We start from the raw sequence: 27228 nt of genomic DNA, 5'->3' as shown, positions 1-27228 counted from the left end.
CTCCCCCCAGGAGAGTCAATTGGTTGCTTTTTTAAAGGTTAAGGAGAGCACGCGTTTGACCTTTGTTACATTTGTACATTTGACAGCTAAATTTGAAAATGTTGAACTTTTTTCCATAGCGGGCATGCAGCTAAATGTCACCTATATACAACCAAATAATTCATTCACAAGAATGTTTGGAGTTGTTTAAAATGTTTTTGAGAAGATGCTGTTTTTGGGTTAGGGTTAGGGTTACATATGAAGAAAGACAATTCATATTTTAACATACATTGTGTACTTCAATTTTTATTAAGTCAAATCCCAGTACAAATTTGTCTATGCTGTGTGTATGTTTGTATGTATGTATATATATATATATATATATATATATATATATATATATATATATATATATATATATGTAAAAAATTGACAGCACCAGTTTCCCTTTGTAGCCCATTAGCACCATGACGACACGACGAGAACACACATAAGCATAGGAACGTGGCTAAACGCTAAAAAACAACAGCAATGAGGTTTTTGCTAGTGATGAGAAAATGAAGCGCTCGCCATATAACTTTACCCCTCAAAAATCAAAATCGAAGCTAACGCAACGGAAAGGTATTAATTTTGCACCGCATCCCAAACCAAAGAGCGGAGCAAAGAAATGTCAAAAGTGCTCGACGAGGCTTCATTTTCGCCACGGCTAGTTTTCGGCAGGCGGATTTGGCCGACGCGCGAGCACTTTAGCGCGGCGCCGGCCGTTCGACGGGTGCGGCAGCACGCCGAAGCCGCGACGGCCGATCATCCGTTTTCTCGGTGCGTTGGACGATCCCGCCGAGCGCCTCTTTCCGATTCGGGGCCAAGCGGGTGGACAAAAGCCCCGCTCGTTCCGCGGCGAGGCAGACGCGCTAACCGCTACTCCGCCGCGCCGCCCATTCCATAAGCTAGAAGGTATACAGTAAATCCGAAGAGTCTCCCAAGTAGGTGTTTTTTCTTTTCCCCGCGTGTGAAAAGAGCCGGTCGGCTTTGGCTCCCGCTTTCGTCCGTCCCGTCCGGAAGGTTTAACCGGCGAAGCAGACGGGCCCGACCTGGAAGCCGAACTTCTGGCCGGCGTGGCCAAAGTCGCTCACCGCCACGTCGAGGACGGGCAGCGCGGAGGATCGCGGGGCGTCCAATTCCAACACCGTCCTCTCCTGCCCCGAGCGCCTCTGCCGCACAAGAAGAGCCGTCGAAACAACGCAAAGCCGCTTTGGGGCTCCGGGCTAGCTCGCAGTGAACGCGAGTTAGAGAAGATTCGAAACAAGCGAAAAAAAGAATGATTCCGCAAAGAGCGATCCCGATTCGGTGGCACCGAAGGGCAATCCGACACCGCTAATCATAAAGCAAATTCGTGTCATATTCTCCGGCGGTTTCGGCGCCGTATAAATTGCTCGGAGCGTAAATAGCACAATCCGGGTGCTCTGAAATGTTGAATTGTAAAAACGGATATCAACAACTGAAATGCGGAGGTAAAAATGGAAGGAAGAATAGGCGTGGCAAAACAGTTCGGTTCCCCCGGCAAAAATGAAAGCCGGCGGTTCACGCGTCGTATATTGTAATGTTGGCTTTTGAGAAGATTCGAGGCTTTGGGGTGCACCTCGCAGTGCCGAAAATGCAATTCCCGGAGATTCCGAGAAGGCGGAAGGTTGATGTCGGGTGTTGACCGTACGACTATTTGCCGTGTCGTGACCAGAGTCAACAAAGGAAGGACTCCGACCCCCCGACGGCAAAGCCCGCAGTCGTAAAGGTGGTCGGGCGCCCGTCCGTCCGTCCGTCTCCCGCAGAAGATGGGAATCACATTGCCTCCGGCCACTCTCGCCGATAATCCCGACGCCAAGAATGACGGGCCGCGGCCCGGAAGAAAGAAGCGCGCTCTTCCGCTCACCTGACAGCCGTCGTAGACGGCGCGGATGTAGCCGGCGTTTTCCCGCGTCAGCTCCTCGCCGCCGCCGCCGCGGAAGCGCAGCGCCGACCGGTGGCCGCCGCTGGCGCCGTCCAGCCAGCCGGCAGAGTTGAGGCAGTGGTAGGTGAAGGTCTGCCTGGCCGTCGCGCTCAGTAGCTTGAGGAAGTTCATCTGGACCACGTGCACGGGAACGCCGTCCGCGCCCGAGTACGAGAACTGGGGGTCAAAAAGGGAGGTCGGAAAGGGAGGCCTGACCCTCGAACCGACACCGGCAACAAATTTGCTTCTTGGTCTGCGTGAAAGGAGACGGCGCAAAATCAAGCGACTGAATCGAAGCGAGGGCCGGGGGCTCCAAAGTCTCGCTTCAAGGGGAGCCGGCTGGGAGAATGACAGCATAGCCGTCCTTCTCTTTCGCAATGCGCGTATCGGGATATCATTGGACACGGATGCGTTCCGTCGAACCGGACGGTGAAAATAGCGCGACGGGAGACGACGCGTCTCCCGCGGCCCGACCGCAGGGCGGAAGGCACCGGGTCGTCTTGGCGGTCCTGGGAAAGAAGACGGCTGCGTGCCATCGTCCCCCGCTGTCGCAGTTTGATCGTTACCCTGCCGCCACGCGGGACGTCTCCTCCGACCTTCCCTTCAGGGCACCGATAGCTTTGAAAACGAAGCGGCGGACGGGACGTGTGTTCGGAGCGCTAGATTTGGGAACGGCGGGCATTTCAGTCCATTCTCCTCATGAGTAAAAGGAGTCCAAGCCCAAGTCTTCCTTCTCGCGCGTGGCTTAATAAATGTTGTAGGTTGCCCGAACTCGACAGCGGTCGTTGGAGCCAAGGGACTTTTTTTTTGGAAACGCTCCTGAACATGAGTGCGTACCTCTTTTCCTTTGCGGAATTTACTGTACCAGGTTCCTGGCGTCTCCCCTTTCCACCCGGCCAGCTTCACCTGATGGCAAAGACCGAACGGACTTTTTTTAGGAGACGTGGGACATTTTCCATTTTTTATTTTTAAATTTCAGAATGCGGCAGGCAAACTGACCGACTGAAACTTCTTGTCCGGGTAGAGACATGTCTCGCCCTGAGCGGTGAAGTTGCAGAATACCTTGAAGGAGTCTCTGTGACAGCCCTGGTTGGGGTCGATCCAGTATTCGCCTGCAGGCCAAAATGGGTACCGGCCAAAAGAGTGGGACAACTTGGCGAAAGCTTCCATTTTCATGATGTTTTGTGACGGGTTTTTTTGTTCCTCGCACAGAAACAATGTCAGTTAGGTCCTCGCGTTCTACCAATGTTCTCCGGGAGCCCCCTACTTTGAGGAAAGCGCGAAACAAACTTTGGCTGCATAATATTCACTTATGTTCATTTTTTTTTTTCTTTTCTATTTTCTTCCACTTCTTTCACACTTCAAAATGTCATTGAACATAGCGCCAAAACTAAACTGACGCCACTCCCCGCCTTTGACATGGCTTGTTGCTTTTTTGTTCTTTTCTCGCTCCCCTGTAAAAAAAATTACGTTTTTATTTATGTAGTGGTACATTCCTATTGGCATGTACCCATATACAAATATACAAAGGTGGGCTTCCGCCAAACGTCAATACGGTTCAGTCATGGGAAGGTTTGGTACGGCGTACCCTGATAACAGTGGGTGGTTCCTCAGTGGCCGATTAGTGGTCAGTCACTCGCGTGAAAAAAATGGCCAAGTAACCTGATGGAGGGGGGCCGAGGACGCCACCAAATGATTGGTGACGGACCGGCAAAATTTGGAAAAATGCCCACCTCTGCCAATAGCAGCATTTAAACCCATTGTGATGACATGAAATCTCATCATGATGTTTAACTAGCGATGGGAAAATGAAGCTTCGTGAAACACTTGAGATTTTTAAACCTCCCCTTTTTATAGTGATGCACTGGAAATTGAATCCATTTTCCATTGCACCAGCTTTGATCTCCAAACCAAGAGTACCACCCGGAGGAGGAAAATAATATCACAAGTGTTCATGAGGCTCTAGTTTCCTATTACCAGTTTGAACATCTTTGTGACATCTTCGTATTTCTTCATGAAGATTTAAAATTGCACGCCGTCTTTTAGTTTGGTTTGGGTGTCCGTAGTGCGCCGTCGTAGATAAGTAAAGTATGAACCCAATGATTCCACTTGGAACGAGACAGATACGTTTTGACCTTGTGCATCTATCCAGAAGTGCAGGCCAAATTGGAGTCAGCCAAATATAAACAAGACTGCAAGTGGGATTAGAGTGGCAAACAAATGATTGAAGGTACCATTGGGAAGGTCTGGACTGAGTAGCCAGAGCTCCTTGCAGGAGCGTGCGGGGCTGTAGTAGGTCCCCTGGGGGGTGCGCAGGCCCTCCACCTCCACTTTCATGGAGGACAGCGAGGCCAACACCTCCTCCACGGGTTGCCCATCATTCTTTTCGTTGGACCAGACCTCCGGCTCAGCCTGATCACCCTGAATCCAGTCCTGGTCCTCCTCGCTGCCATCCACCATCTGGTCTTCCCCTTCCAAAAGTGAAGCATCCAGAACGTGGGTCCGCCCTGTTTCCGACAATGGTGGAACCGCCGGGAGACCCTAAAGGATGGCCCATTTTCAAATCTCACAGTGTTTGTGTTTTTGTTTTTTATTTTGTTTTTTACAGTACTTACAGGGGGTCCTGGAGGTCCTGCTGGTCCGGTGTCTCCTCTAGGTCCAATCGGACCCTAGGTTCACACAAGCCATTAGTTTAGTGCAGGTAGATAGATCACCTTAGTAAAGACACTTACTGGATTTCCTTTAGAACCCTTTACACCCATCGTACCCTGCAAAGGACAAAGAGGCGGATGTTTGTGCCCCAAGTTAAGTCAACGATGCATTCTTGAATCTAAGAGCCGCACTCACAGATAGACCCGTAGGGCCTGGGGGACCATGAGGACCTGCAGGGCCAACGGGACCCTGGCATTTAAAACAAAACAAACAAGTAAGACAATCATCGTCAAATAACTTTTAAGACCAGAGACTAAGACCAATTGCACACAAAATATTCGAGAAGCTGAAGAATGTTTGGACCAGGGATCGTCCTCTCCGGACCTCGAGAACGCTTATCCAGCATGTTTTCAGTTCAACCCTCTTCCGATTTATCTGCAGAGCTGTCTGATGAGGCGATTGCGTAAATCAGGTGCGCTTGAAACATTGTGGCAAACATTGAAAAGGTGCTGGACAGGTGCCCTTGAGGACCAGACCAAGTGTGGGCAAACGCTTTGAGGGTTTGAGACAAATCAAGACAAAAACGCTTAAAAGTTTTGACCAAGAGTTTTTGGGATTTGGAGCAAGTCACGGTTGGACACATTTTTATCCTGGGAACAGTTTTAAAAGTGTGGACATTCACGACTTGGTCTTGACTTCTCTTGAGACTAAATGCCTGACTTTTCTTGAATTAGCCAACCAGATTTCTAAATCGCAACGTTTGCTCTGTCTTCCACACCTCATCTCCTTTTGGACCCGGTAGTCCCTGGTTTCCCGGCAGCCCTCTGTCCCCCTTCTCTCCGATGTCCCCGGGTGGTCCGATCAAGCCAATGAGACCGCCATGACCCTGTGGCGCAAGTTGGAATGAAGTGCACATGGAACGTCTTGCGGATGTGCGCCGCTAACCCGGAACTCACCTTGTCTCCGATTTTTCCATGTTCTCCCTTTAGGCCGACTAAACCTGGTGGACCCTGAAAGATATTGTGGCAAATGCATGAATCGAATGACGTCCTCGTGATCGGAACAATCTTACCATCGGACCAGGGGGTCCCATCTGGCCTGATGGTCCAGTTAGGCCTTGCTCACCCTGACAAAAAAGAAAATGAGATTCACTACCGAAGTCGTAAAATTGAGTCCCTTGGTCGTCCGACTCACAGCAGGACCAGGGATCCCTCGGAGACCTTGTGGACCAGCCTTTCCGGATTGCCCTTGACGACCCACTGGTCCCGGTTTCCCGATAGGGCCCTCAAGTCCGGGAGCACCCTTCATAAAGACAAAGCAGTGACACTTTGTCGCAACACAAGTTGTGACTCACCAGCGAGTTTATCGTGCTTACCTTGGCTCCTTTAAGACCTTCCTTTCCGTCTTTCCCAGGTTTCCCCAGATGGCCCTGAAGAGGAACATTTTAGAAACTAAATAATTACACTGAGGCGAGACACTTTTAGGAGGACCACTAAGACTTTTAGGAGTTGAGATCAGGTCACGATCAAGACTTCATGCGATTGGAAAACTTTGAGGAGTTAGAAGAAAGCCACGACTCAGACTTTGGGAGGATAAGACCAAGTTGAGAACAGGCCTTTAAGAGGTACGGTCAAACACTCGGAGGACTTTGGATAATGCCGAGACCCGGCTCACGAAGATCATCCTAGTATCTCCTTAAATGGTGAGTGATAGGGGTCCAAAAAAGCATACCCACCCTTCGGCCAGGCGGTCCTGGTGGTCCTGGTTCTCCCGCTGCTCCTGATGGTCCCTGGAAGGAAAAAATGGAATCAGCCATCTTGTTGTTATCTACAGAATAGGGGACGCGTAGGATTTGCACTCACAGATTTTCCAGGCTCTCCGGCGTCTCCTTTAGAGCCAGGAAGGCCGTCAACACCCTGACAGAACACCAAACATCTTACAGTCATGACAGCATTAGATTTATTAATGTTAAAATGCGGATGGTATTCACTGATGACTAGGATGTAGAAGAGAGGGCACGCTCACATTGGGTCCGGCCTCCCCTTGCTGTCCCAGGTCCCCGGTGAGACCGATAGGACCCTGAGACCGGAGCGGTCCAATTATAACATGTTTTTATGTGGAATATACATCCCGTACGGATTTTGAGGCGGAGCGGCGACTACTCACCGCATTGCCCTTGGCTCCGTCATCCCCTGGGGTGCCTCGGGAGCCCGGAGGACCGGCTGATCCTGGCGCACCGGTATCTCCTTTCTCCCCTTGGTCACCCGGCTCACCCTGAGGTCAAAAAGAAGACAGGCTTTAAGGCATGGGTGTCAAACTCCAGTCCTCGAGGGCCGCAGTCCTGCATGTTTTCGATGCTTCCGTCTTAAACGCTCCTGATTCAAATGATGAGCTCATCAGCAATGCCAATCATCTGAATCAGGTGTGTTTAAGAGAGCGGCGTCGGAAACGTGGAGGGTTGTGGCCCTCGAGGACTGGAGTCGGAGGCCTAAGGGACAAAGTATGGAATTAAATCGCGGTAAAACCGGCTCTCGAGTAACTTGAGCGCCACGGTTCAAATAGATGCTGGAGGGTTTTCTTCCTGGCCTTGGGAACCGCTTTAATTGGGTGTCCGGTGTGAGGAAGATGTCAGGCTGAACGCGACGACAAGAGCTCATGCTATGCGAGGCGTTAACGGTGAGATGGACTTGTTTGAATCATGAAGTCTGTGAAAAGAGGCATGCACAAGAAGCTTTGATGGCTGTCACCTTGCTAAACTTCCAACTGGGGGCTGCTCTTATGACTAAGAAAGGAGGACTTCATTCGGTGCGAACAGAGGATAGCTTCGACATCTCTGTCCGTTTTCCTCGTGAGCAAAAAGAAGCTAAAACCTCTTGTCTCCTTTCTTTGTGTGTTCATGAAATGTTCTTGGTTGACTGAACCTGACCAATTATACTTCAGGCCACCGGGCTTACTCAAACATGCTGTTTTAGTTAGTAAAAATGTGAATTTAGGCACACTTAAGTTGATTATCAACATAATTTCAATGTCAACTTATTATGTATTCATGTTTTATTTTCATCTGAATAGAAATCAGAATAGTAAAATACCTTCTCGCTGCAACCTTAGCTCACCATTTTTCCTGCAAAACCAACTGGTCCGGGATCACCCGATTCACCGTCCTCCCCCTAAGCGAGAGACGCGCCAAGAGATTAAATGCAGTCCATGAAACAAGGACCGGATTGCAAAGCATCAAACCTACGTGAAGTGAAATGACTTAATAGGACCGCATGACAAAAACAATCACTGACGCCAAGTGTAACACGCGCAGTGGTGCAAAGTCCCCCCCCCCCCAAATCGGTTACCTTTTCTCCGACCGCGCCGGGCTGTCCGACCATACCCTGCCGGCCCGTGGGCCCCTGTGAAAAACGGAAAGCCCGTCAGAAACCGACCGGTAAGGATCCAGTGAAGCATGTCTGGGATGTTCTGTACCAGTCCTCCGATCGGTCCTTGAGAACCCGCGGGCCCTTGTTGCCCAGGCGGACCCTGAAAAGCAGAACTCGATGAATGAGAGGAACGTGTACAGACACGGAAAGAAGATGACTGCGAGCTCACCATCAGCCCAACATGTCCGCTCTCGCCTTTTTCCCCTGGGAGGCCCGGCATGCCCTTGAAAGCAAAGCCACGGCAAAGCATCAGCCGGCATAACGCCACGGCGACGCGTCAGCCGCCATAACGCCACGGCGACGCGTCAGCCGCCATAACGCCACTGCGATGCGTCAGCCGGCGTGAGGCCGCATCCCGATTGGCTGCCGCCATCTCACCTGTAATCCCATCGGTCCCCTCAAACCCTTGAAACCGCGAAGTCCCTCGTCCCCCTTGGGCCCGTACATTCCCTGCTGGCCCCGGGGCCCGACCTCCCCGTCTTGACCCTGGAAGTCATCCGGGGGTTGACGCATTTTGCTATTTCTTTGCATCTGCGCGCACTCGCGAGAGCCGACTCACGGGGACACCCGGCTGTCCGAGGGGCCCCTGAGTACCGGTAGGTCCTGGGGGTCCCTGCGACACGTGATCGGAGGCGTTAGCTTTACGTCGCTCACGGTAAGCGTCGAGCTTGAGACTCACGGCTTCGCCTTTGTCGCCTTTACTTCCTTTCTGGCCCGGACCTCCTTGCTCCCCCTGGAGACACACAGATTCATGCTGCGCAACGCCTTCTTTTTTATGGATATTCTCCAGTCGCAAATAGAGTCCAACTCCTCCTACTCCAGGCTTCGGTCGTGACTTAGATTACCTTGTCTCCGTCATCTCCGGCGGGGCCCGGAGGGCCCGTGGCTCCGGGCGTACCCCCTGGTCCCTGATCGCCATCCTGACCGGCCGGTCCGATGGGACCTTTCTCACCCTCGGGACGCACGCGCACATAGTAAGAGCGGGCGGGGACAGCCGTAGTATGGAAAAGATGGATGTTACCGGCTCGCCCTTCTCTCCCATCGGTCCCGGTCCTCCAATGGCCCCGGTCCGTCCTGGCTGCCCGATGGCTCCGGCCGGCCCCGGCGGACCTCTCTCGGCGCCCGGCCCCTACGCCGACAGGAAGACCTGTTTTACTTTCGATGCCGTTAGGGTGAAATTGCGCGCTTTCAAGAAAATTGGTTTTAGTTGTTAAAACGGCCAAAGAAGGCGGAACGTTTTCGGGTGACGCAACAACCAAAGAGCGTTCCGGAACTCATGATGGTGCAACTCACAATGGCACCTGCTGCTCCAGAGGGTCCCGCGCTTCCTTTTAGACCGGGAGGCCCCTAAGAAGACCAAACTTGCAACCGCTGCCCTTGAAATAATGTCGGGCATCCCGCAAAGGGGTTACCGTGACACCAGGGGCTCCCCTGCTGCCCCTGAAGCCCTTCAGCCCGGGCGGTCCGTTCTTGCCCACCGTTCCTGGTAATCCGGGATCACCCTGAGAAGAAATCCAAGCAACGTAAAAAGTAGCGACGGGAAAACCAAGCCTCATGAAGCACCTGATATCTTTTGCTCCTCAAGATGGCCCTCGTTCCTTAGATCTGCATCGGGGATGAAATACGTTTCCGCTGTGCGAAACTTGTTTTTTAAACCGAGAGGGCATCTCAAAGTCAAATAATATCGCAAGTGCTTGACGAGGCTTCATTTTGCCGACGCTAATAAAAAGGCTCCGCTTGGATGCAATTTTCCCGACTCGCCTTTCCGCCTTCCTTGCCGGCCGAGCCGGGTAGACCGTGTTCTCCGGGTACGCCCGGTGAACCGGGGTGGCCTCGGTCTCCCGTAGGACCGGGCTCCCCCGATTTTCCCTAGAAGATGCGCGTGGAAGTTGACAAAACGCGTCAGGGCGGCGCGCCGGTCATGTTACGGACCCACCTGTGGGCCCACCACGCCAGAGGGTCCCGGGGGTCCAGTCTTTCCTTGGAATCCCTGCAGGTGAAAACAAAACGCTCCGGATGAAAAAAAAGCAACAAAAAAAAACGGCTTGTAATAATGGTAAGTGTAGGCCGGTTTTCATTTGGGGAAAAAAAAAAAAGCAGAAAATCCGACCCAGCGCAGTACGGAAATCTCCAACCTATAAGCTCAATTTTTTAAAATGTTTTTATATATGGATATGGTAAGGCGTTTTTTTGTTTGTTTGTTTTTTCGCAAAAGAAGACAACAATGACATGACTTTTTTTTGGAAGAGGCGGGGGGGCAAAGAGGAAAGGGTTGACCTACGGGTTCTCCTCGTTGACCCGGGTGTCCCGGAAGGCCATCTTTTCCGGCGGGACCCTGCGCACACCGGTCCCGGACAGAATGAGCACTCGGGAGTTGAGGCCATTTCCTGCGCTCGACGCGGGAAACTCACAGATGCTCCTTTGGGTCCGGGCTCTCCGCCTCTTCCCTGCGGTCCTTGCGGTCCCTTTAAAAAGGCAAAGGGCCAGGCCGGGCCGGGCCGGGCCGCGGGTCACGGCCTGCGCGAGCGGAGAGCGCGCGCAATCTCTTTGACTGACGAATGAGGCGTCTCACCCTCTCGCCGGCAGAGCCCGGGGGGCCGTCGTGTCCGGAGGCTCCCTGACAGCAAAGGGGAAAGGAAGTCCAGCGCGGATCTCGAAGCCGGGCCGGGCCGGGCGAGTCGGCCCACCTTTTCTCCAGGTTTTCCCGTGGGCCCTCTGGCCCCTCTGCCTCCTCTGGCACCCTGAACCATCAAGTCAAGGGTTAGCCGCTTCCTTCCATCCTTTATTTACTCCTTCAATGGATTCTTTGATTATTTAGTTTAGTAGATTCATAGATTATTTAGTAGAACACCATTGGTCTTGCGCACCACAGAGAAAATGACATTTGAATGCGTAAATGCTAAAAAGAAGAAAAAGAAGAAATACGGCGCTTACGTTCGGCCCCCTCTGTCCCGCGCCTCCCGCTTGTCCAGGAGGACCCTGCGCCGTACGAGCGGATAGTAAGGCATCGAGTTAAAACGCCGACGTGGTCCGACGGCCCTTTTTGAAGACTTACTTTTTTGCCTTTTTCTCCAGGACCTCCGACCGCTCCGGGAAAGCCGTCGGAGCCCTGACACCACATTTTTTATTTTTGAAAAATAAATACATTTCATATATGTATACTATTCTACAGTGTATGCACATATATATATATATATATATATATATATATATATATATATATATATATATATGTATATATATACATCCACATTATGGGTTGGCTGAAATGACCTTAGGTCCAAGTCGTCCTGGATATCCTGGCAAACCGGGGACTCCAAGTTTTCCCTGGAAAATAGCAACAAGTTGTCCAAAAAAATTGTGCAATCTAACAACCCGGGCTAAACTTTGCAAAAACCAATTGAGAAGCACCGATCTAAGCAGCGTTCCTTAGAATGGCGCCACGCACTCGTGGTGAAAAAGTCAAGTGTCATGGAGCAATTTTGATCATTTCTTTGCTCCGATAGATGCCACGCCTTGTTTGGAGATGCGACGGAAACGGAATACTTTTCCGTTGCGCCGGTGATAGGAAAAAAAAGGCTCATGAAGCGCTTTTGACATTTTTTGCTTCTCTAGGTGGCGCTCTTGCTAACGACGCATTGGAAACGGAATACATTTCCACTGCGCCAGCCTCGATCTTTCAAAGCAACGGCACCATCTAGAGGCGTAAAATATGATCACAAGTGCTTCACGAGGCTTCATTTTCCCATCGCTACTGATTGCACTTGCTTTTCGCATCCAGGGGTGTCAAATAGTATGGCGAGCGTTTCGCCGGGTTTCCTTTTTCCATTACTGCCGCACACCTTCTCGCCGGGGATTCCCGGGGGTCCCGTTTCTCCCAGAGGTCCCGTCTGCCCTTTGGGACCCTCGGCCCCGTCTTCCCCGCGCGTTCCCGGAGCGCCGCCGTCCCCGCCGTCGCCTTTGCCGCCCATCTCGCCCTTGGCTCCGGGGAAGCCGTCCTCGCCCTGGAGGGAGCCCGAGGTCGTCAAAAAGAAGAAGAAGAAGAAAAAAAGACGCTCGAGCAGAGAAAGACATCACCTTCTCGCCTTTGCTGCCCTTCAGTCCTCGGATGCCATCCGCTCCCTGGCCGAAACGAGAGAAGACGGAGGCAATGAAACGTTTGGACTCCGAGCTACCCTAATCGCTTCATTTTGACCAGCCATCCATCCAAGAGATTTAAAATAAAAACAAAACCAAAACTGTTCTCCGCGTCAGACTTCCCTCAGTAACATTAACGCGCTGGTCACGCCTATCGGGAACGGAGCCGACAAAATCAATCGACGGGTCGGGTCCGAAAAGGCGAGGAAAGTCTGGCGCGTTGGTTTCGAGCGAGCGTTTTGGGCTTTTTGGGACATTGTCTTCAAAAGCAAACTTCAAAGAAAAAAATCAAAACAAAAGCACGTGGAATAAAAAAATGCAAGAAGCTGAAAATTTGCATTGGAAGCTGCCTCGATGGGCTCCTTTTGACTACCCTCCCCCCCCAAAAAAGAGCGTCCTTTCAGCATTTCTCATCATGAGTAGACCCAGAAAAAAGAAAGCAGGTCTCGCATGGTGCTTGAGGTGACCGTTTGAGGCCCTTTTTGCCTTCGGACTAAAAAGAGAGAGCGAGAGAGAGCGAGAGAGAGCGAGAGAGAGCGAGAGAGAGCGAGAGAGAGCGAGAGCGAGAGAGACCTCGCTCCGAAACACATCGGGACATCTGCAATTTTAGCTCACTGCGCATTTGATTGTTGGCTCGTTTGAGTTTAGGGGGACGCTTTTTAGGCCTAGCGGATTTCCAAACAACGCGGGCCACCGGCAGCCGGGCGTCGGCGGGCGCAAAAAGCGGCGCGTGTCGCAACGCGTATAGGCGGATTAGCGCGGTATGATGTCATCCGCTTGCCGCGGGAAACAGTTAAGGTCAAAAGACACAATCCACACGTACAAAGAACGGATACGCGCGGCAGGTGGATGATTCGTTCGCTCGTTTTGAAAAAGATTGTTGTGATTTGACGCCCGTAATTCAGTTCAAATGGGATGATTTCAATCAGAGAGTATTCGTTCACGGGCGAGCGAGACATGATCGAATTATGGTATTTAGGCACGGGTTAGGGTTAGTCCCGTCCCGGAGAGCCGCGACCCGGCTCGCGAGTCGGCCCGCTCGGCGGAACTCCGATGACGACCCCGAGTCCGGGCGGGCGCGTCGGTCCAAGGGAAACGTGTAAAACGGGCCGGATCGGGGCTCCGGGGGATCGGACCCGGCCACCCCCGATCCGCGGCATCCACGGTGCCTCCCGAAAAGCCATTCTTTCATCTCCCACCTTGACTCCTCGTTGTCCGGGATATCCGACGGGCCCCTGCACTCCCGCGGGACCCTGCGAGCAAAAAGGACACGTTCGGGCCCGACCTTTCGCCGCTTCCGGTTTCAAGAAAAGCAGTGGTCCTACCGGCAAACCTTTTTCGCCGGGAGCGCCTTCGCGTCCGGGATGACCCTGCGGGCGAGAAGGCACGCTAACGTGGCTGACATCCCGTGCCCGCGGATCAATCGGCGCTCGCTTCGCCGGCAAACGATTCGGTGGCAAAATCCGCATGTTGCGGTTTGTCGACCGCTCGCTCGCTTTTGTTTCAACAAGGACCTTTTCACACTTTGATCCAGTGGCAATCTCGTCCCTTACCTGTCCCTCGGCGCGCTCTGGCGGAGCGGCGGAGAGCTTGAAATCCTACAAAAAAATCCACAAGCTAAACGTAAGCTTACGGGGGGGCCGTCGTTTCCGGGTAAGCCCTGCGTCCCTTTCTTCCCTTGCGGCCCCTGTCAGGGGAAGAACAAAACCCGAAACAAATGTTGAACTCTTGAGCTCAAAAGTCTGTCCGTCGTTTCTCGGCTTTCACCTTTTCTCCAGGCAGGCCGACCGATCCTTGAGGACCGGGAAAGCCCTGAGGGAAATATGGACGGTTTGCTTCGTGTTTCCTTTCTTCTTCCGACGATCCGATTTTTCCAGGTGTTTCTGATCCTATTCTTACTGCGTTTGTACCTGAATTCCAGGGCCGCCCTGTTGTCCCGGTGCGCCGATGTCTCCCGGGGACCCCTTGAAAATACACGCGCGCATACACACTAAATGGGTTTTCCTGCGGTAGCGGGACAGACACCCCATTGACATCATGCGTTTGCTAAGCCCCGAAACCCAACCCCGCCGATGACAAACGATGGGTCAACGCGAGCCCTTACCCTAATCCAATTAAAAGCTACGCTCTAAAAGAGGTCCCGGCGAAAATGTCCTCGCTTCCGCCAAACGCGTCGGCAGAAAAGCCAAAACGCTTCTCCCGAGCACACGGGAAGACGCGCGCGCCGTTTTACGCCTACGCTTTTGGGACATCGGTCGACTTTCCACACCGATTCCTCGCGGGATTTGTTGAAGTCAGCTCGAGAATCATTGGAAATACTCACGACGTTGCCCTTTGAACCTTGAGCGCCGTCCGATCCGCGAACACCCTGCCACAAAACAAGACGGGCGCACGTTTCCAAAAGGCGGGCGGGCACGCAGGCACGGACGCCCCCGCAAAGCGGACACTCACCGAGCGTCCCGGCGGTCCGGCGCGACCTCGTGGCCCGTTGTTGCCCCTTGACCCCTGCGATCGCAAAGAAGAGAATCGCGCCGCGCTGGTTCAGAGCCAGCCGCGCAACACGCGCTGGACGCTTAAGTCGGAGTACAATCGCCGGCTTCGGAAAGTATACGTGGTGTATTTATAAAGGCCCGCCGGAATCGCTCATGTCAAGGATGAGTTTGACGCCCCCACTACGTGCGCATCACGCGTACGTGTGCGCGTGTCGGCTACGTTTCGACGTACGGCATATACGTCGGCTGGAAAAAGCGCGTCGGTCCGATCTGAACATGTTATATAGGGAAATAAGACGTGAACTCACGGCGTCGCCCGGTTGCCCTCTGGGTCCAGGCGGTCCGTCGGAACCCTGCGCATCGCCAATGACGGCCGCTTGAAAAACAGGAGACGGCGGGAGACGCGCCGAGCGGCCGCTCCTACCTTTTCTCCGGGCTCTCCGGTGGGACCCGGGGGCCCCGCTTTTCCCCTCTCGCCCTGACGAAACATCCGACGGAGTTTCGAATGAAGGAAATTCAGCGAAAATCCACAGACCCTTTTGAACGACGAAGCACGAGCGATCGACGGAAGTCAAATTGAACTCGTTTGACTAGAATCCATTTGAGGGCCGAATGATACTTCGCGCGCCGTTCGTCTCTTTTAACAGCGGTGGGGAATGGAAATCTCATGAAGCTCTTTTGATATCTCTTTGTTTTAAAAACGCGGCGCAAACGAATTGCGTTTCCATTGCGCCGGCGCTTTTGATATCTCTTAGCTTTAAAGACGCGGCGCAAACGGATTGCGTTTCCATTGCGCCGGCATCAATCCGCAAACGAGAGCGCCACCCGGAGGGGAAAACCAATATCGCAATATGCTTTCTCCCTTCGTTTTCCACTCGCCATCTACCGAAAGTGGCTCCCCGACGTCACGTGACCAAAGCCGGGAAATAGGGGGCCGTTCGTATTGGCCGTCGCCCGAACCCGGAGCGGAAGCGCTCATTGAAAAATAATGGAGTATCGAACAAGCGAGGCTTGGTTCTAGGCAAAACTACGCGCCGTCAATCGAGGAAACCGCCGCCGCGGTTTTTTCATACTCACTTTATGCCCCGTGTCCCCTGGCAGACCGGGCAGCCCGTCGAAGCCTCGGTCCCCCTGCGAGGGAAAAGCCCTTTCAGGATGTCGATTTGGAAGGCGGCGAGCGGCCGTCTACCTTTGCGCCCGTCTCCCCGATGCGGCCCCGCCCGCCGTCCGCCCCGGCTCGTCCCTGAAAAGCGAAGACGTTAGCCTCTGCCGCGCCCGAGCTCGCGGCTCGAAGGGTCCCACCCTTTTCCCGGGGCGTCCGTTCTGGCCCGGGATTCCGGGGGCTCCGGGTGAACCCTGCGGGGAGGGGGCGCGCCGTTACGAGGAAGGGCGCGCGCGTTACCGCGACAAAGGGCGTACACTTACAGGTGGCCCCGGTTCTCCGTTGCTGCCCTTCAATCCGGATGGACCCGCTGCGCCCTGGGAGACGAGAACATTTTTTTAAATGCGTGTACGTGTGTGTGTGTGTGTGTGTGTGTGTGTGTTTGTTTGTTTGAGTAGCTTTTAAAGGGGATGGCTGGACGATGAATACAAAAACATAAATGAAGCCTAGTAGATATATCAAGAAAATATAAATGAGTAACAAAATAAAAACAGGGATTAAATGTGTGGCCGGTTACAGCATCATCGTACCGGCACGTCTTGAAATCAAAGCGACACCAACATATTTTCAACACACTCAGATTGCTAGAATGCCACACAACAGTAACGCGCCTGCTTGCGTTTTTGGGTGAAGGGTGCCCCCTGGTGGTGAGTAAAATGGCCGTTCAAACTCAAAATCAAAACTTTCATAGCATCTTCCTTTGTCTCCTTTTGTTTACCGGGAGACTGCCTCCTCGCGGCTGATCAGAAAAAAAAAAAAAAAAAAAAAACGCGGATGCATCGGATCAGACTAGAAGCCGCGAGGTTGAAGGTGTGACAAAAAAAACTCACGAGAGGTCCGGGGCGTCCCCTGAGGCCAAGCGGACCGGGAGGACCCTTCATTGCCAACTGAAAAAAGAAGTATGATGTTACCTAAAGAGGGAGGGGCCGACAACGGCGTGGAATTGATCGGAGGTGAGACTTTGCTCACCTTGGTCTGCTGCAGGACGGCCTGCGCTTGAGCCTCCTGCGCCGAAAGCGCGGCTGATTTTTCGCCGCCGCCCGCCCGGAACTGCGCGCGCAACAAGACGCACTTATTTCTTGTTTTTTAGTCAGGAAAAAAAAATGCACTGCGCACATAAAGGCATACGGACTGCTGTGACTACGCGGGCGGGATTGTAACAAGCTAAATTGTAACAAGCAGAAACTTTTTTCTTTTGGTAATGTAGAAGGAATAGAAGGGGGGGGGACTATGCAAAATAAATAACTGAAAAGCCCCGTATTACAAATAGCGTCCTGTTCCGATTCATTTGCTCTGATTTTGAAAAGGAAAGCATCCTGTTCCCACCGCCGCATTAAAAAGCCCCTAACATTCAATTTTGTTTTTTGCACTCCACGTTACCGGTAAGACCAGGATGTTTCCCGGTGGTCCTGGCACCCCGTCGACTCCGTTCAGGCCCGGCAATCCCGGGGGTCCCTTAAGGAAAAGAAGAAAAATCAATAAAAGCCCGTCTGGACTAAGGTATTTCAGGGGATCCCTGATGACAAACAGAGGGAAATGCAAACCAGTTCTCCGGGGTCTCCCCGAGGTCCCACCGGCCCCGTGATTCCCGGCGGGCCGGACGGCCCCTGCGCACAAACGCACACACCGACACGCGCAAAAGACGATGAACGTGAAGGATTTTTTGGATCTGTCATGTTTTCCGCCAGGTGAGGCACTGACCTGAGGTCCCGGAGGCCCGTGCGAACCTACGAAGCGCGTGCCCTGAAATCGTCGCGGGACAAAAATTGGACAGCGCATGCAGTCTTCCGCACAAGACAAATTCTTCTATCTTTCAAGTAGAGCAAGATGCGATCGCGGGAAACGTGGATGCGGGTGCGGGGAGGCTCCCGGATGGGGAACGCGCACGCGCGCCGCGAGTGTTCGCGGAAGCAAACGCAAGGCAAAAACGGGATGTGAAAGAGTGGAAAGCGACGTCAAAAAAAAAAAAAACCCAGGCAAAAAACAAGACAAACAAAAACAGCCGGCATGACAAGACAAGAGGCCGTCACCCCACAGCTAACTGGAAACAAATTGGGGATGGAATACACTCATAGGAAAGGCCAAACGGCTGGACGGGAAGAAAAGGCCACAGGCGGAACGGATCACAGTTACCGCGACAGACACCGGGGCCATCCATACGTCGCCCCGCAAAAAACAGGAAGCCAAAAACCAAAAGGCGGCGGCGCCGCATCCCGAGCAAACGTGACACGCACGCACGCATGCGGAACACCTGCGTTCGGGCACGGCGGTAATCGATGACCGCAGCTCACCCAACGCTAAACGGACGATGGCTTTTTCGACGGTGGGCTTAAGTGGCGCGGTACTCTGGCTACCAAAGCACCCGAGTGATAAATGACCCCAGGGCCCGAAGCAAAGAAGTCGTAGATTCCGTTGGGTAGAATTTGCGTAACTTTCGCTTTACCAAAGTCACTAAATTTGCTCCTTCAAGATTTTCATGGACTATCTTAGTTCATTAAGCACTTAAGTCATCACTTGGCGCTGATGTGCTTAAGTCATCAAATACTTCAGGCGGTGAGGCAAAAAAGGAATGGCTTACTTTAGGTAAGGCCCAAGCCATCCGGTGATCAACTCGGTAGGTCAAAAGTACTGACGTAGATGATACATTAGCTATCGACGGCGTCGCTGAACCACTTCAAGTGAGTCGCCGATAACGACTGTTACTCAAGTACTGCACTAAAGTCGTCGACCGGTTGAGCGAGCGAGCGAGCGAAGCAAGAAAGAAATCGTGTCACGTTTGCCAGAAACAAAAGGCGGCTTCCGTTAGGGCGTGGAGTCATCGAGCAGCCCAGCAATCCGAAACCATCCGCTCGGTCCAAATGAGCTTTCTTACCGCTCCCAGAAGCGCCGGCTCCCCCTTGTCTCCTTTCTCGGGGACCAACTGGACAAAAGACAAAACGTCGCTCATCCGCACGGACAAATTGGATCCCGCGGTCGTTACTGGCCGCTCGCGTGACATCGCGTAGCAATTTGAAAGCCGTCCGAATCGGCCCCGTACCCATACTTGATATTCTCGATATCGCCGCTCGTCCTTTCCCGGCGACAAATAATCCATCATCCCTCATTTTCCCGCCGACCTCGGTGCAATCGCGCGGCATCCGGGGAAGCGAGAACCGGCTTCCGCATACTTTGACGCTACCGCGTGCTTTTTGGACTCTCGGGCGGGAGCGTCAAATTGCGGGCCGCGTAGGGGAAAACCTATCCCCGAGAAGGTCGCCGTGTGTATTCGTGCGACTTTAAAACAACAGCTGCAGATTTCTTCTTTGTTTGTTTGTTTCTCTACAATGTCCAAAGTAGTAGGAGCGCACGGTCGCTATTAACCGTCGGACATTAACCTCACTATTGATCGTAAGACGCTTCTTCCAATCGGGTTCCAAAATGGTCCGGACGGAAGCGGACCCGGCCCGCGGGCCTTACGTTTGACGGCGCCGCACTCAGCGACGCGACACAGGCCAAGCCACGCTTTGTCAGTTTCCCCGCGCGGGAAAGCTCCGACTTCGCCGAGTCCACTTGAATACCTGCGGGCCGAGACCGTATCCTCCTTCCCTCACGGCCGGCCCGTATCGCCGGCCCGCCTCCTCCTCCTCCAGCTCCTCCTCCTCCAGCTCCTCCTCCTCGTACTCGTAAGCGGCGGCCCCGCGGTCGTCCGTGGCGTTGTCGTAATCCTCGTATTCGAAAATCTGTCCGAAGGGGAGGGGAGTCCGGCGGCGTGAGGAGTCGAAATCGAATCCGAGCGGGAAAGCGGCGGGGACGTCGCTCCCGCCCACCTCGTGTTCGGCGAGGTCGGGTCCGGCCGTCGCGTCGGCGTCCGCCGCGACGGGCTCGTACTCGTCAAACTCCTCCGCGACGCGCTTCTCGGGCGCCGCGTCCACCTGAAGGGCGGGAGCCCCGTGCGCTTCAAGTCCGGAAGCCGGATGGGACCGGAGATTCGTTTGGGAGGATTGGGGAAAACGCCGGCCGGACCGTCTTCCGTTTTGAAATTCTCGACTCGCTCGAGCCCGCGTACGGAAGGCCGACGTCGCACAGCATTTCGCCCGCAAACTTTTTTTGATTCGTTTTCTTGTTCAACGACGACCGTCCTTTTCGGTAGACGATCAAGTCGTCGCGGCGCCCAAGTTGTTCAAGTGGAAAAACACATTTGGAAAAGGGCCCTACATGATGTGCTTTGAAGAAGCGAAGGTTAGAAAAGCACCTCGGCTGTTTTCTTTTCAGCTCGGACCGACCAAAAAAAGAAAGAAAAAAGGACGAGCCGCCCCGCAGCGAGCGCTTTTGAGCCTGCGGCCACCTCGTAAATCACACGCCGGTAGGCGGGAAGGCAACCGGCCTTCGTTTGGTTTTACTTCCAAAAACTACAATCGGCGCCAGTCAAAATAAATAGACCTCCGCCGTTTTCATACCGCCGGGGGAAAAAACGAAAGCCGACGGGGACTTCTATTTGACGTGTTCTGTACGGGTACGCGTGGACGGGGCTCCCGGGCCTTTTCCCGCGTTTAGTAGGAGAAAGACAATTCTTTGATGGGGTTGACGTGACGGCGGGCTTTCTTCGGAGGCTGGTTCCACGTCCCCGAAAAAAGTCTCCGTTTACAACAAACCTCGGTGAGGAATGCATTTCCCCGGGAGAGGTGGCGGCGCGCGGGTCTCGCCGGCGCCGTTCGGGAGGCGAGAGGCCGGCGGGCCGCTTTGGAGCGACGACGTCGGGCTCACCTGATCGGCGGCGACGTCGGCGACCACGCTGTCGTAGGGCAAGGCGGCGGCGCTGCAGTCGGGGATGAAGTCGGCGCAGTACGTCCGGGCCGCCGCCGGGTCGTCGGACAGCAGCAGCTGCTGGATGTCGCCCTGGGCGGGGGGCCCCGGGAAAGGAAAGACGCGCGGGTGTCACACAAAGGGAAAAGCCTTCCCTTGTCGCGGATGGGATTTCCCTTCAACGGGGCGCCGCCTTTCTTGCTTCGCTTCGGAGGTTCCAAAGGCGCCGTCAAATCGCAAACGATTGCAAATGGGTTGTAGAGTTTAGGGAGATGAGATTTCTTCTCTTTATGCACGCTAACAAAGGAAATAGCAGAGCTGGAGGGGCAACGTGCGTCTTACGCCTTCCGCGTTTGGGGAGTTGGGAAAGGATGAAGCTTAGGAAGCATTTGCCACACGGTTTTTACTCCTCTAGATGACGCTGGTGGTTTCAAGAGAAAAGCTAGCCGAATGGAAACGGATTTCATTTCCACTCCAGCTTCAAACCAGGAGCGTCCTCTAGAGGAGCAAAAACGAAAGAAGCGCTTGGGGAAGCTTGGTTTGGCGCGATATTCACCTCGAAGACCTCCCGGTCCAGCAGTCGCGTTCCCAGGACGGCGACGCCCTCGGTGCTGACGCGGGCGCCGGGTCCCCGCGGCAGCTCCAGGCTCTCCACTTTGACGCAGTCCAAGTAGAGCGTGACCCGCCGGCCTTTCACGCCGTAGGCCACTCGGTGCCACCTGTCGTCCGGACGTTTGAGAGAAAGGGCGCAGAGGCTAAACGCCGCTCCGTCCCGTCGGCCGCCCCGCGCTCGCCGTCTCCCGTGCGTCCCGAGACAAAAATTCGCTTCGTTCCCGACCCCGCGGCAGGCTCGTTTGGAGGACATTGGCCGATAACGTCGCGCCGAACCTTTATACAGCCTCAAGCGCATTCTTCTTGATTAACGCCGGTGTGAATCCCACAACATTAGCCTCGCTGGTCACCCCCCCGAAAAAACATTCGGCCGTCGACGTACATTAAAAACGAAAGCCTAACCCTCGCGCGTAACTCACTTGCCGTCCGCCAGGTCGACCCGTCTGAAAGTGGGGTAGAGTTCCGGGCTGGGCTGACCCCGGTGGTCCTCGTAGAGAAAGACGGGAGAACGTCCGAGCTCCAAACCCAGCTGCTGCGTACCCTGCCATTGAAAAAAAGGATCGGGAAATGGGGTCTCGCTTTTGTTTCTCATCTTCTAAATCAGGGGGCCGCATTGTAGCCATAGTTTGCGGCAGAGGGCCGCTACCGCGCTCAAGTCACATCCGCGTCCAGCGTGTCGGTCGCGCAGCTAGGTTTGAAATGGGAGGGTTGCAAAAACTGCTCCAAAGAGAGATTGGGGCTTAAAAAAACATGAAATTCTGACCCCCCCCCAATTTTTTCAAAAGTTGAAGACAAGTCTGGTATTGAAGTCAAATCTGCACTCCGCGGGACACGTAAGACGACGCGCGGTTTGGAATTGAACATTTCCGCTGCGCCCAAAGAGCGCCGTCCACGGGAGCAAACCGACCGGCTCGGGAATAGATTTTCCTCCGCGGGACCCGCAAGCTTGAAGGACCTTGACACCCCTGATGTTTTCATGTCATCAAAAGGGTTTTTGTTTTTTCTCTTCATTTCTGACCGGAAATGACTTGCTTAGCTGCTCGTTTTATCCACGTTGCCTTTAGCGCAGCTCCAGCCAGCGGATGGATTACGCGAGGCCGGCCACAACCGTAGCTTCTATTCTATGCGCATTATAACGCACCGCGCCCTGCTTTGAAAACGGGCCATTGGTTGACGGCGCGCCTTATAGTGCGAAACGTGTACTAAAATAACGTAACGCAGTAGATTTTATTTTTATTTTTCAGTGGAGGCGGCGTACGGATAGAGTCGAACCTGAGGGTCGTACAGGGACAGCAGAAAGACCTGCGAGCCCTTCGCAGCTCGAACCGTGGTCATCAGCGAGAAGTCTTCAGGGAACGGCGAATCTGAGTCCGGGGAGCACGTGAAAACTCGTCCGGTTCGTCCCACGGGCTCGCGGTTTTAGAAGACAGTTTTACCGGGAAAAAGTTGCTTGGTGGGAGCGCTCAGCTGGATTTTCTTGTCGATCTTGAAGGCCAGGTCCGGCTCGTCGCGGCCCGTCCTGCTGGCGCACAGGCCGGCCTCCAGGGACACGCCCTCCATGTCCTCGGAAAGATCCAGGGCCTTCAGGACGTCGACGGGAGCGGCTGCCACAGACGGGACACGGCGGGAGATGGCACGGTTAAAACTCGTTCCGTCCCAAAGATGGAGTTTTAGTCCGGGAATTCAATCCCGCGCGCTTGTCCTTACTATCTTTTTTTTTTTTTTTTCCGCACCAGCGTTTGGCTAAAAAAAGCGCCTGAAAACGTACTCGAGTAAAGGATGATTTAAGGCCACGGAGCACCGAGCGTCACGGTCCGTCCGTCCGCTCGGCTCATTCCCGGCCTGGGCCGGGCCGGGCGGCGAGCGTCAACGCCCGCTCGCCGTATAACCCTAACTCTCGTTTCCTTCCGGACGGTTCGCTCTGAATTCACTTTGACCTCGGTGAAAAAGTAGCGCGCTTGGTTCGCCGAAGCCCGGAAAGTTCCAAAACAACACCGAGGCCGGCTCCGTTTTAGGCGCAACTGGATGCCGTCCGCGGCGACTCCCAAAAAGGAGAGATCTGTTGGACAAGATGAAAAGGAGAGACGCGTGAAGCGAGCGAAGAAAAGCAGGTGGGGCGAGAGAAGCGGAGAACGTGTTCAGACCGGCCGGCGGGGATCGCGCGGATGGCGCCCCGCGTCTTGTCCGAGCCCATCCGATTGGAATTCCGCCTTTGGTGCGGAGCGGCTTCTGACGCTTTTCTTGCCGCGCTGAGAAAACGCCCGCCGCGCTCGCTCGCCCAAAGGCAAAGATCAAAGCGAAGGACGGCTTTGGCTTTATTTTGCTGCCGTCGCGTGCAAGACAGTTAAGCCCCTTTGATTTTCGACTTTGGCTCGAATGCCACAGCCGACGTCGGGGACCGGGCGAGACGTCAGGGACCGGGCGAGACGCGGGCAGTTTGCCCTTCAAACAAATGTCCCGCACGCGCGTGAGCCCGCGCGAATATTTACGGCGTTTCGCCCGCGTGAACATTTACGGCGTTTCGCCCGCGTGAACATTTACGGCGTTTCGCCCGCGTGAATATTCACGGCGTTTCGCCCGCGTTCTTACTTTGGAAAATCTCCGTGACGGGACAGTCTGGAGGGCGGGCAAAAAAAGCTCAGACGTTATTTGCGGGCCCAACGGACGTCCGGGGCCGGCCTCGGGAACGTCCCGCGCAACCAAGGCTGCGGCGCTGCCAGAAGACGGAGGGGCGTTCCCATCGACTCCTTCATCGATTGCGGCCTTTCGGCATACGCGCGCAATATTTGGGGAATTCGGATATTGCTCACGCCGTTATTTTGAAAAACAACCGTTTTTTTCCTCCCCGAGTTCAACGTCGGGATTTCCGTCAAGAAGTCGCCCGCGCTATTCTCCAAACGCACTATTGGGCGAGCGAAGTCTCGTCAGGCCGATGGCGACCGCGCGCAAGATGAGCTCTTTTGATTCCCCACGTCCGATCGGCCCAAAGTCGAGGTCGCGCCGGCCAACCCGGAAAAGGCCGGAGCCGCCGCGGGCCGCTCCTCGGGACCCTTTTGCAAAACCGACAAAAAAAGCCTCTTCTCTTTCTTTCCAATCTGGGTATTTCTCGTCGACACAAAGGATTCAAAAGCGGAAAAAACGGCGGTAAAAAAAACTAACGGAAACAATTGCTGACAAAAAGAAGAGGATCGTAAAACAAAAAAGGATGCTGGGAGCACGCGCTTCATGTCCTCTTGGATCAAACAATGAGAAATCTCTCCTGCTGTCTGACCACAGGCGCGCGCGCGCACTCAAAAGGGATTTCCCCACAAAGTCAAGCAAATGTGCGGCCACCGCGTGCGCGTCCTCTGTAGAGACATCCCATGGACATAATGCATTAGCTAGCTTTTGCTTGGAGGGGCGCAAAGGGTCCTGAAATTGGACAAATAGCAAAAACAATGCCAGATCCTTCAATAGAAAAGGAACAAAGGCATTCCGGCGGCGTTATTCCAGTCCCGCGTCCGGAACTATCTCCCGGAAGGACTCTTACCGCGACCCGAAATGAAATGGACGAAACCGCGCTCGAGGCGAGAGAGAGCGAAGGAAAGTTAGGGCGTCTCCGGAGCCAAGGGGCGCAATCGAATGAAAGCTGCGTCGTTTCATTGCGCTCTTCGGGCATGTGCGGTGCGCGCTTCGCCTCGTCTCCCGGGAAAAGGACAAACAACCAACTGCTCGGAGCGCGCGAGCGGGCCGCTCCGTCGGCACGGGATAACACCGAGGGCCGCCGCTCGGGCCGGTTTGGTTGAGGGCGACGGACACCCGCCGCGTTGGCGGTTTTTCGCGAGAATGAAGAAACTCCTCTGGTGAATACGTCGATATCTAACGCGAACCTCCAGCGCTCAAAAGTCTTCCATCGGCTACTTGCGGGACGGAAAAATCAGCGAAGCGACAAAAACCCCGCACGGAAGTCTCGCGGGTCTCAAATCGCGAGAAAAAACAGTCACGGTAGTTCCGCGATCCCAAAAATACGGTAGTTGTGGAGCTAGGGCGCGGCGAAGGAAAATGAGCCAAAGTGGCGCGCCGGATTTTGCCAGTTTTTTGCTGGCCGCCGCACATTTGCTAGCCGCCCGCCACCTACGCGTTTGGACACGTTGTTTCATACCTGCCCCGACGCGGCCCCTCGCGGCGCTTCGACCGTTTGCGCGCGGCGTCAAACTCCCCTAAGCTCTCCGCTCTCATACGCGTCGCCGGTGCTTTTCGCGCAACAAAGAACGCCGCTTGTTTCAGCCCGGCTTCGCCGATCCTCCGGCCGGCGCTAAAGAGGCACGCTAGAAGCCTGAGGGAGTTTTACGATCAAAGATCACATCAGGCGCGCTCGAGACCCGACGCAAAAGCCCCCTAACCCTAACCCAAAAGAAATCAAATGAAAGCGTTCGGCCAACGTGTTGCCACCGCCCCGAACGGAAAAAAGTTGCCTAGGCTCGAACGACTCTTTAAACAAAACAAACGACAAAAAAACGTCTTTGGGATTGAAAGAGTTCACGCTCGCCGCTACGCAAAGTTCACGGCGGTCGGATCGGTTGGGCGGAGATGATGGATACTTCCATCGCAAGCGGCCGATTAAAACAAACAAAGAAAAACGAAAAGACGCGACCGGCCGATCCGGCGACGGGTCGTTGTCCGCTTGTTGCCGGGCGGAATTCAAAGAGCTCAAAGAAGGGGCGGGACGTGAACTTCGGAGCCACCTTTTGCACGTGCGTGACCCCCGCTTGGAAAAAGTCCAATCGCACCTGGAAGGGCGAACGTGTCTTCACGCGTCGTAAAGGACGCCGGCGGCGGTCCGGCCGCCATTTAGGACGCCGCTCCGCTTGATTTGGCTTTATGGTCACCGTTCCTCGGTCGTCGTTCCCGGTGAGGTCGATGTTTTCGGACGAGCGGCCGCGCACCGTCTGCGCTCCAGTTTTCTCCAGCCGAAAGCTTTGGCGCTTTGACGCTCCCCGTCCCGGCTCAAGCGCTTGGCTTCCCCTTTGAAAAGTGGCTCCCCATCTCACCCGCCGCCGCCCTCAAAGCAGGGCTTACGTCTTTTTACTTCAAACTCTTTTAATGCCAAGCGTTACCGGAAAAGGACACTTCTAGAAGGCCGCTCGCTACCTTTTGCACTTCCGCTCCTCATCGCGCGCCGCCGTATGTCGACGTAAACACCGACGACCGCTTTCCATTCCTTACTTTCCGCGGCCCTGAGTGCGGAAGCGCCGAAGGTCGCGCGTGGGACTACGGCGTTCGGTCGCCTTATATTAGGTCGGCGTTAGTCAAGGGTGTCGGCAACCCTCGGGGGGGAAAAAAGGAGGATTCGATCCTTCCTTATTGTTACTACCGTCCGAAAAGACGAAAAATCTGGTCCGTGGCACCGAAAGGGTTAAGGGAACGCGGGATGCGGAGCCAAGGGCCTCCCTCTTACCCGCTTTTGAACTGCCCAGCCCGGCGGTCAAAAAGAGGAGCAGCGTCCATCCGTCCATCCTCCGACGGCTTCTTTCCGGGCCGCCTTTCCTTCCTTCCTTCCTTCCTTCCTCCTAACGGAGCCGGCGTGAAGGTTCCGACGCGTGGGAGCGAGCCGAGGAGCCGAGGAGCCGAGGAGCCGAGGAGCCGCGCTCTGCGGATTATCCTCTGCAAAAAGACAACGGCTAGGAGGGAAGAAAAATTCCTCCCCGATGATCGACTATGCCCTCCCACCTTGCTTTCCCTCCCCCCCGCCGCCGCGCCCCCACCTCCATTTATGAAAATACCTAATTACTCTTTTGGTAGGCGTTATTAGTGGAGCAAGTACGGAAAAGGACACAAAACAAACATTTGCAAATGAACACTTGAGCTCCGGCCCATTCGGCCCATCACGCAGGCACGCACGCAGGCACGCACGCACGCCCCGGAAGCGTGCTTGGACAGGACAACGCTGCTATCCGACTAATAAAAAGATGCCACTGCGGATTCCTGTCTCTTTGCCGCGCCGTTCTATGCGTCCGCGCGTGC

The 27228-nt window shown here is 54.3% G+C and overlaps 1 protein-coding gene across 1 annotated transcript; it reads right to left on the bottom strand.

The window, feature by feature from the left end:
- Positions 1-397: 397 nt before the first annotated feature.
- LOC148421768 (uncharacterized) lies at positions 398-26844 on the bottom strand. Its single transcript, XM_088419229.1, has 67 exons — positions 26663-26844; positions 22662-22829; positions 22498-22589; positions 21645-21766; positions 21170-21332; positions 20575-20706; positions 19638-19742; positions 19477-19550; positions 19288-19388; positions 18704-18930; positions 17533-17574; positions 17376-17438; positions 17212-17286; positions 16801-16881; positions 16662-16718; positions 16095-16148; positions 15972-16025; positions 15859-15912; positions 15747-15800; positions 15094-15147; positions 14978-15022; positions 14629-14682; positions 14501-14545; positions 14088-14141; positions 13945-13989; positions 13811-13864; positions 13503-13547; positions 13377-13430; positions 12118-12162; positions 11883-12044; positions 11314-11367; positions 11096-11149; positions 10975-11019; positions 10728-10781; positions 10613-10657; positions 10452-10505; positions 10322-10375; positions 9977-10030; positions 9802-9909; positions 9453-9542; positions 9334-9387; positions 9062-9169; positions 8886-8993; positions 8720-8773; positions 8600-8653; positions 8419-8526; positions 8210-8263; positions 8087-8140; positions 7960-8013; positions 7729-7782; positions 6782-6889; positions 6641-6694; positions 6478-6531; positions 6351-6404; positions 5991-6044; positions 5810-5917; positions 5688-5741; positions 5572-5625; positions 5394-5501; positions 4811-4864; positions 4696-4731; positions 4579-4632; positions 4198-4504; positions 2963-3075; positions 2801-2869; positions 1907-2140; positions 398-1190 (listed from the first exon to the last, which is right to left on the bottom strand). The coding sequence occupies exons 1-67, from the start codon at positions 26718-26720 to the stop codon at positions 1044-1046; spliced, it is 5409 nt and encodes a 1802-aa protein (XP_088275355.1). The 5' UTR covers positions 26721-26844; the 3' UTR covers positions 398-1043.
- Positions 26845-27228: the final 384 nt, after the last annotated feature.

Source organism: Hippichthys cyanospilos, chromosome 7 (assembly GCF_059441005.1).
Source record: "Hippichthys cyanospilos isolate Australia breed blue-spotted pipefish chromosome 7, RoL_Hcya_1.0, whole genome shotgun sequence".
Classification (NCBI taxonomy): Eukaryota; Metazoa; Chordata; class Actinopteri; order Syngnathiformes; family Syngnathidae; genus Hippichthys; species Hippichthys cyanospilos.
This window is presented reverse-complemented; position numbering and strand designations above follow the sequence as displayed.

Bases quoted from the DNA above. Each gene is read 5' to 3' on its own strand.
- LOC148421768 (XM_088419229.1), bottom strand. From the start codon at position 26,720: ATGGACGGATGGACGCTGCTCCTCTTTTTGACCGCCGGGCTGGGCAGT. The intron at 16,149-16,661 runs GTGAGTTTTTTT...CTCGTCTCCCAG, and splicing joins GGGGACGCCCCGGACCTCTC to GGCGCAGCGGGTCCATCCGG. The intron at 5,918-5,990 runs GTAAGCACGATA...GTCTTTATGAAG, and splicing joins AAGGTCTTAAAGGAGCCAAG to GGTGCTCCCGGACTTGAGGG.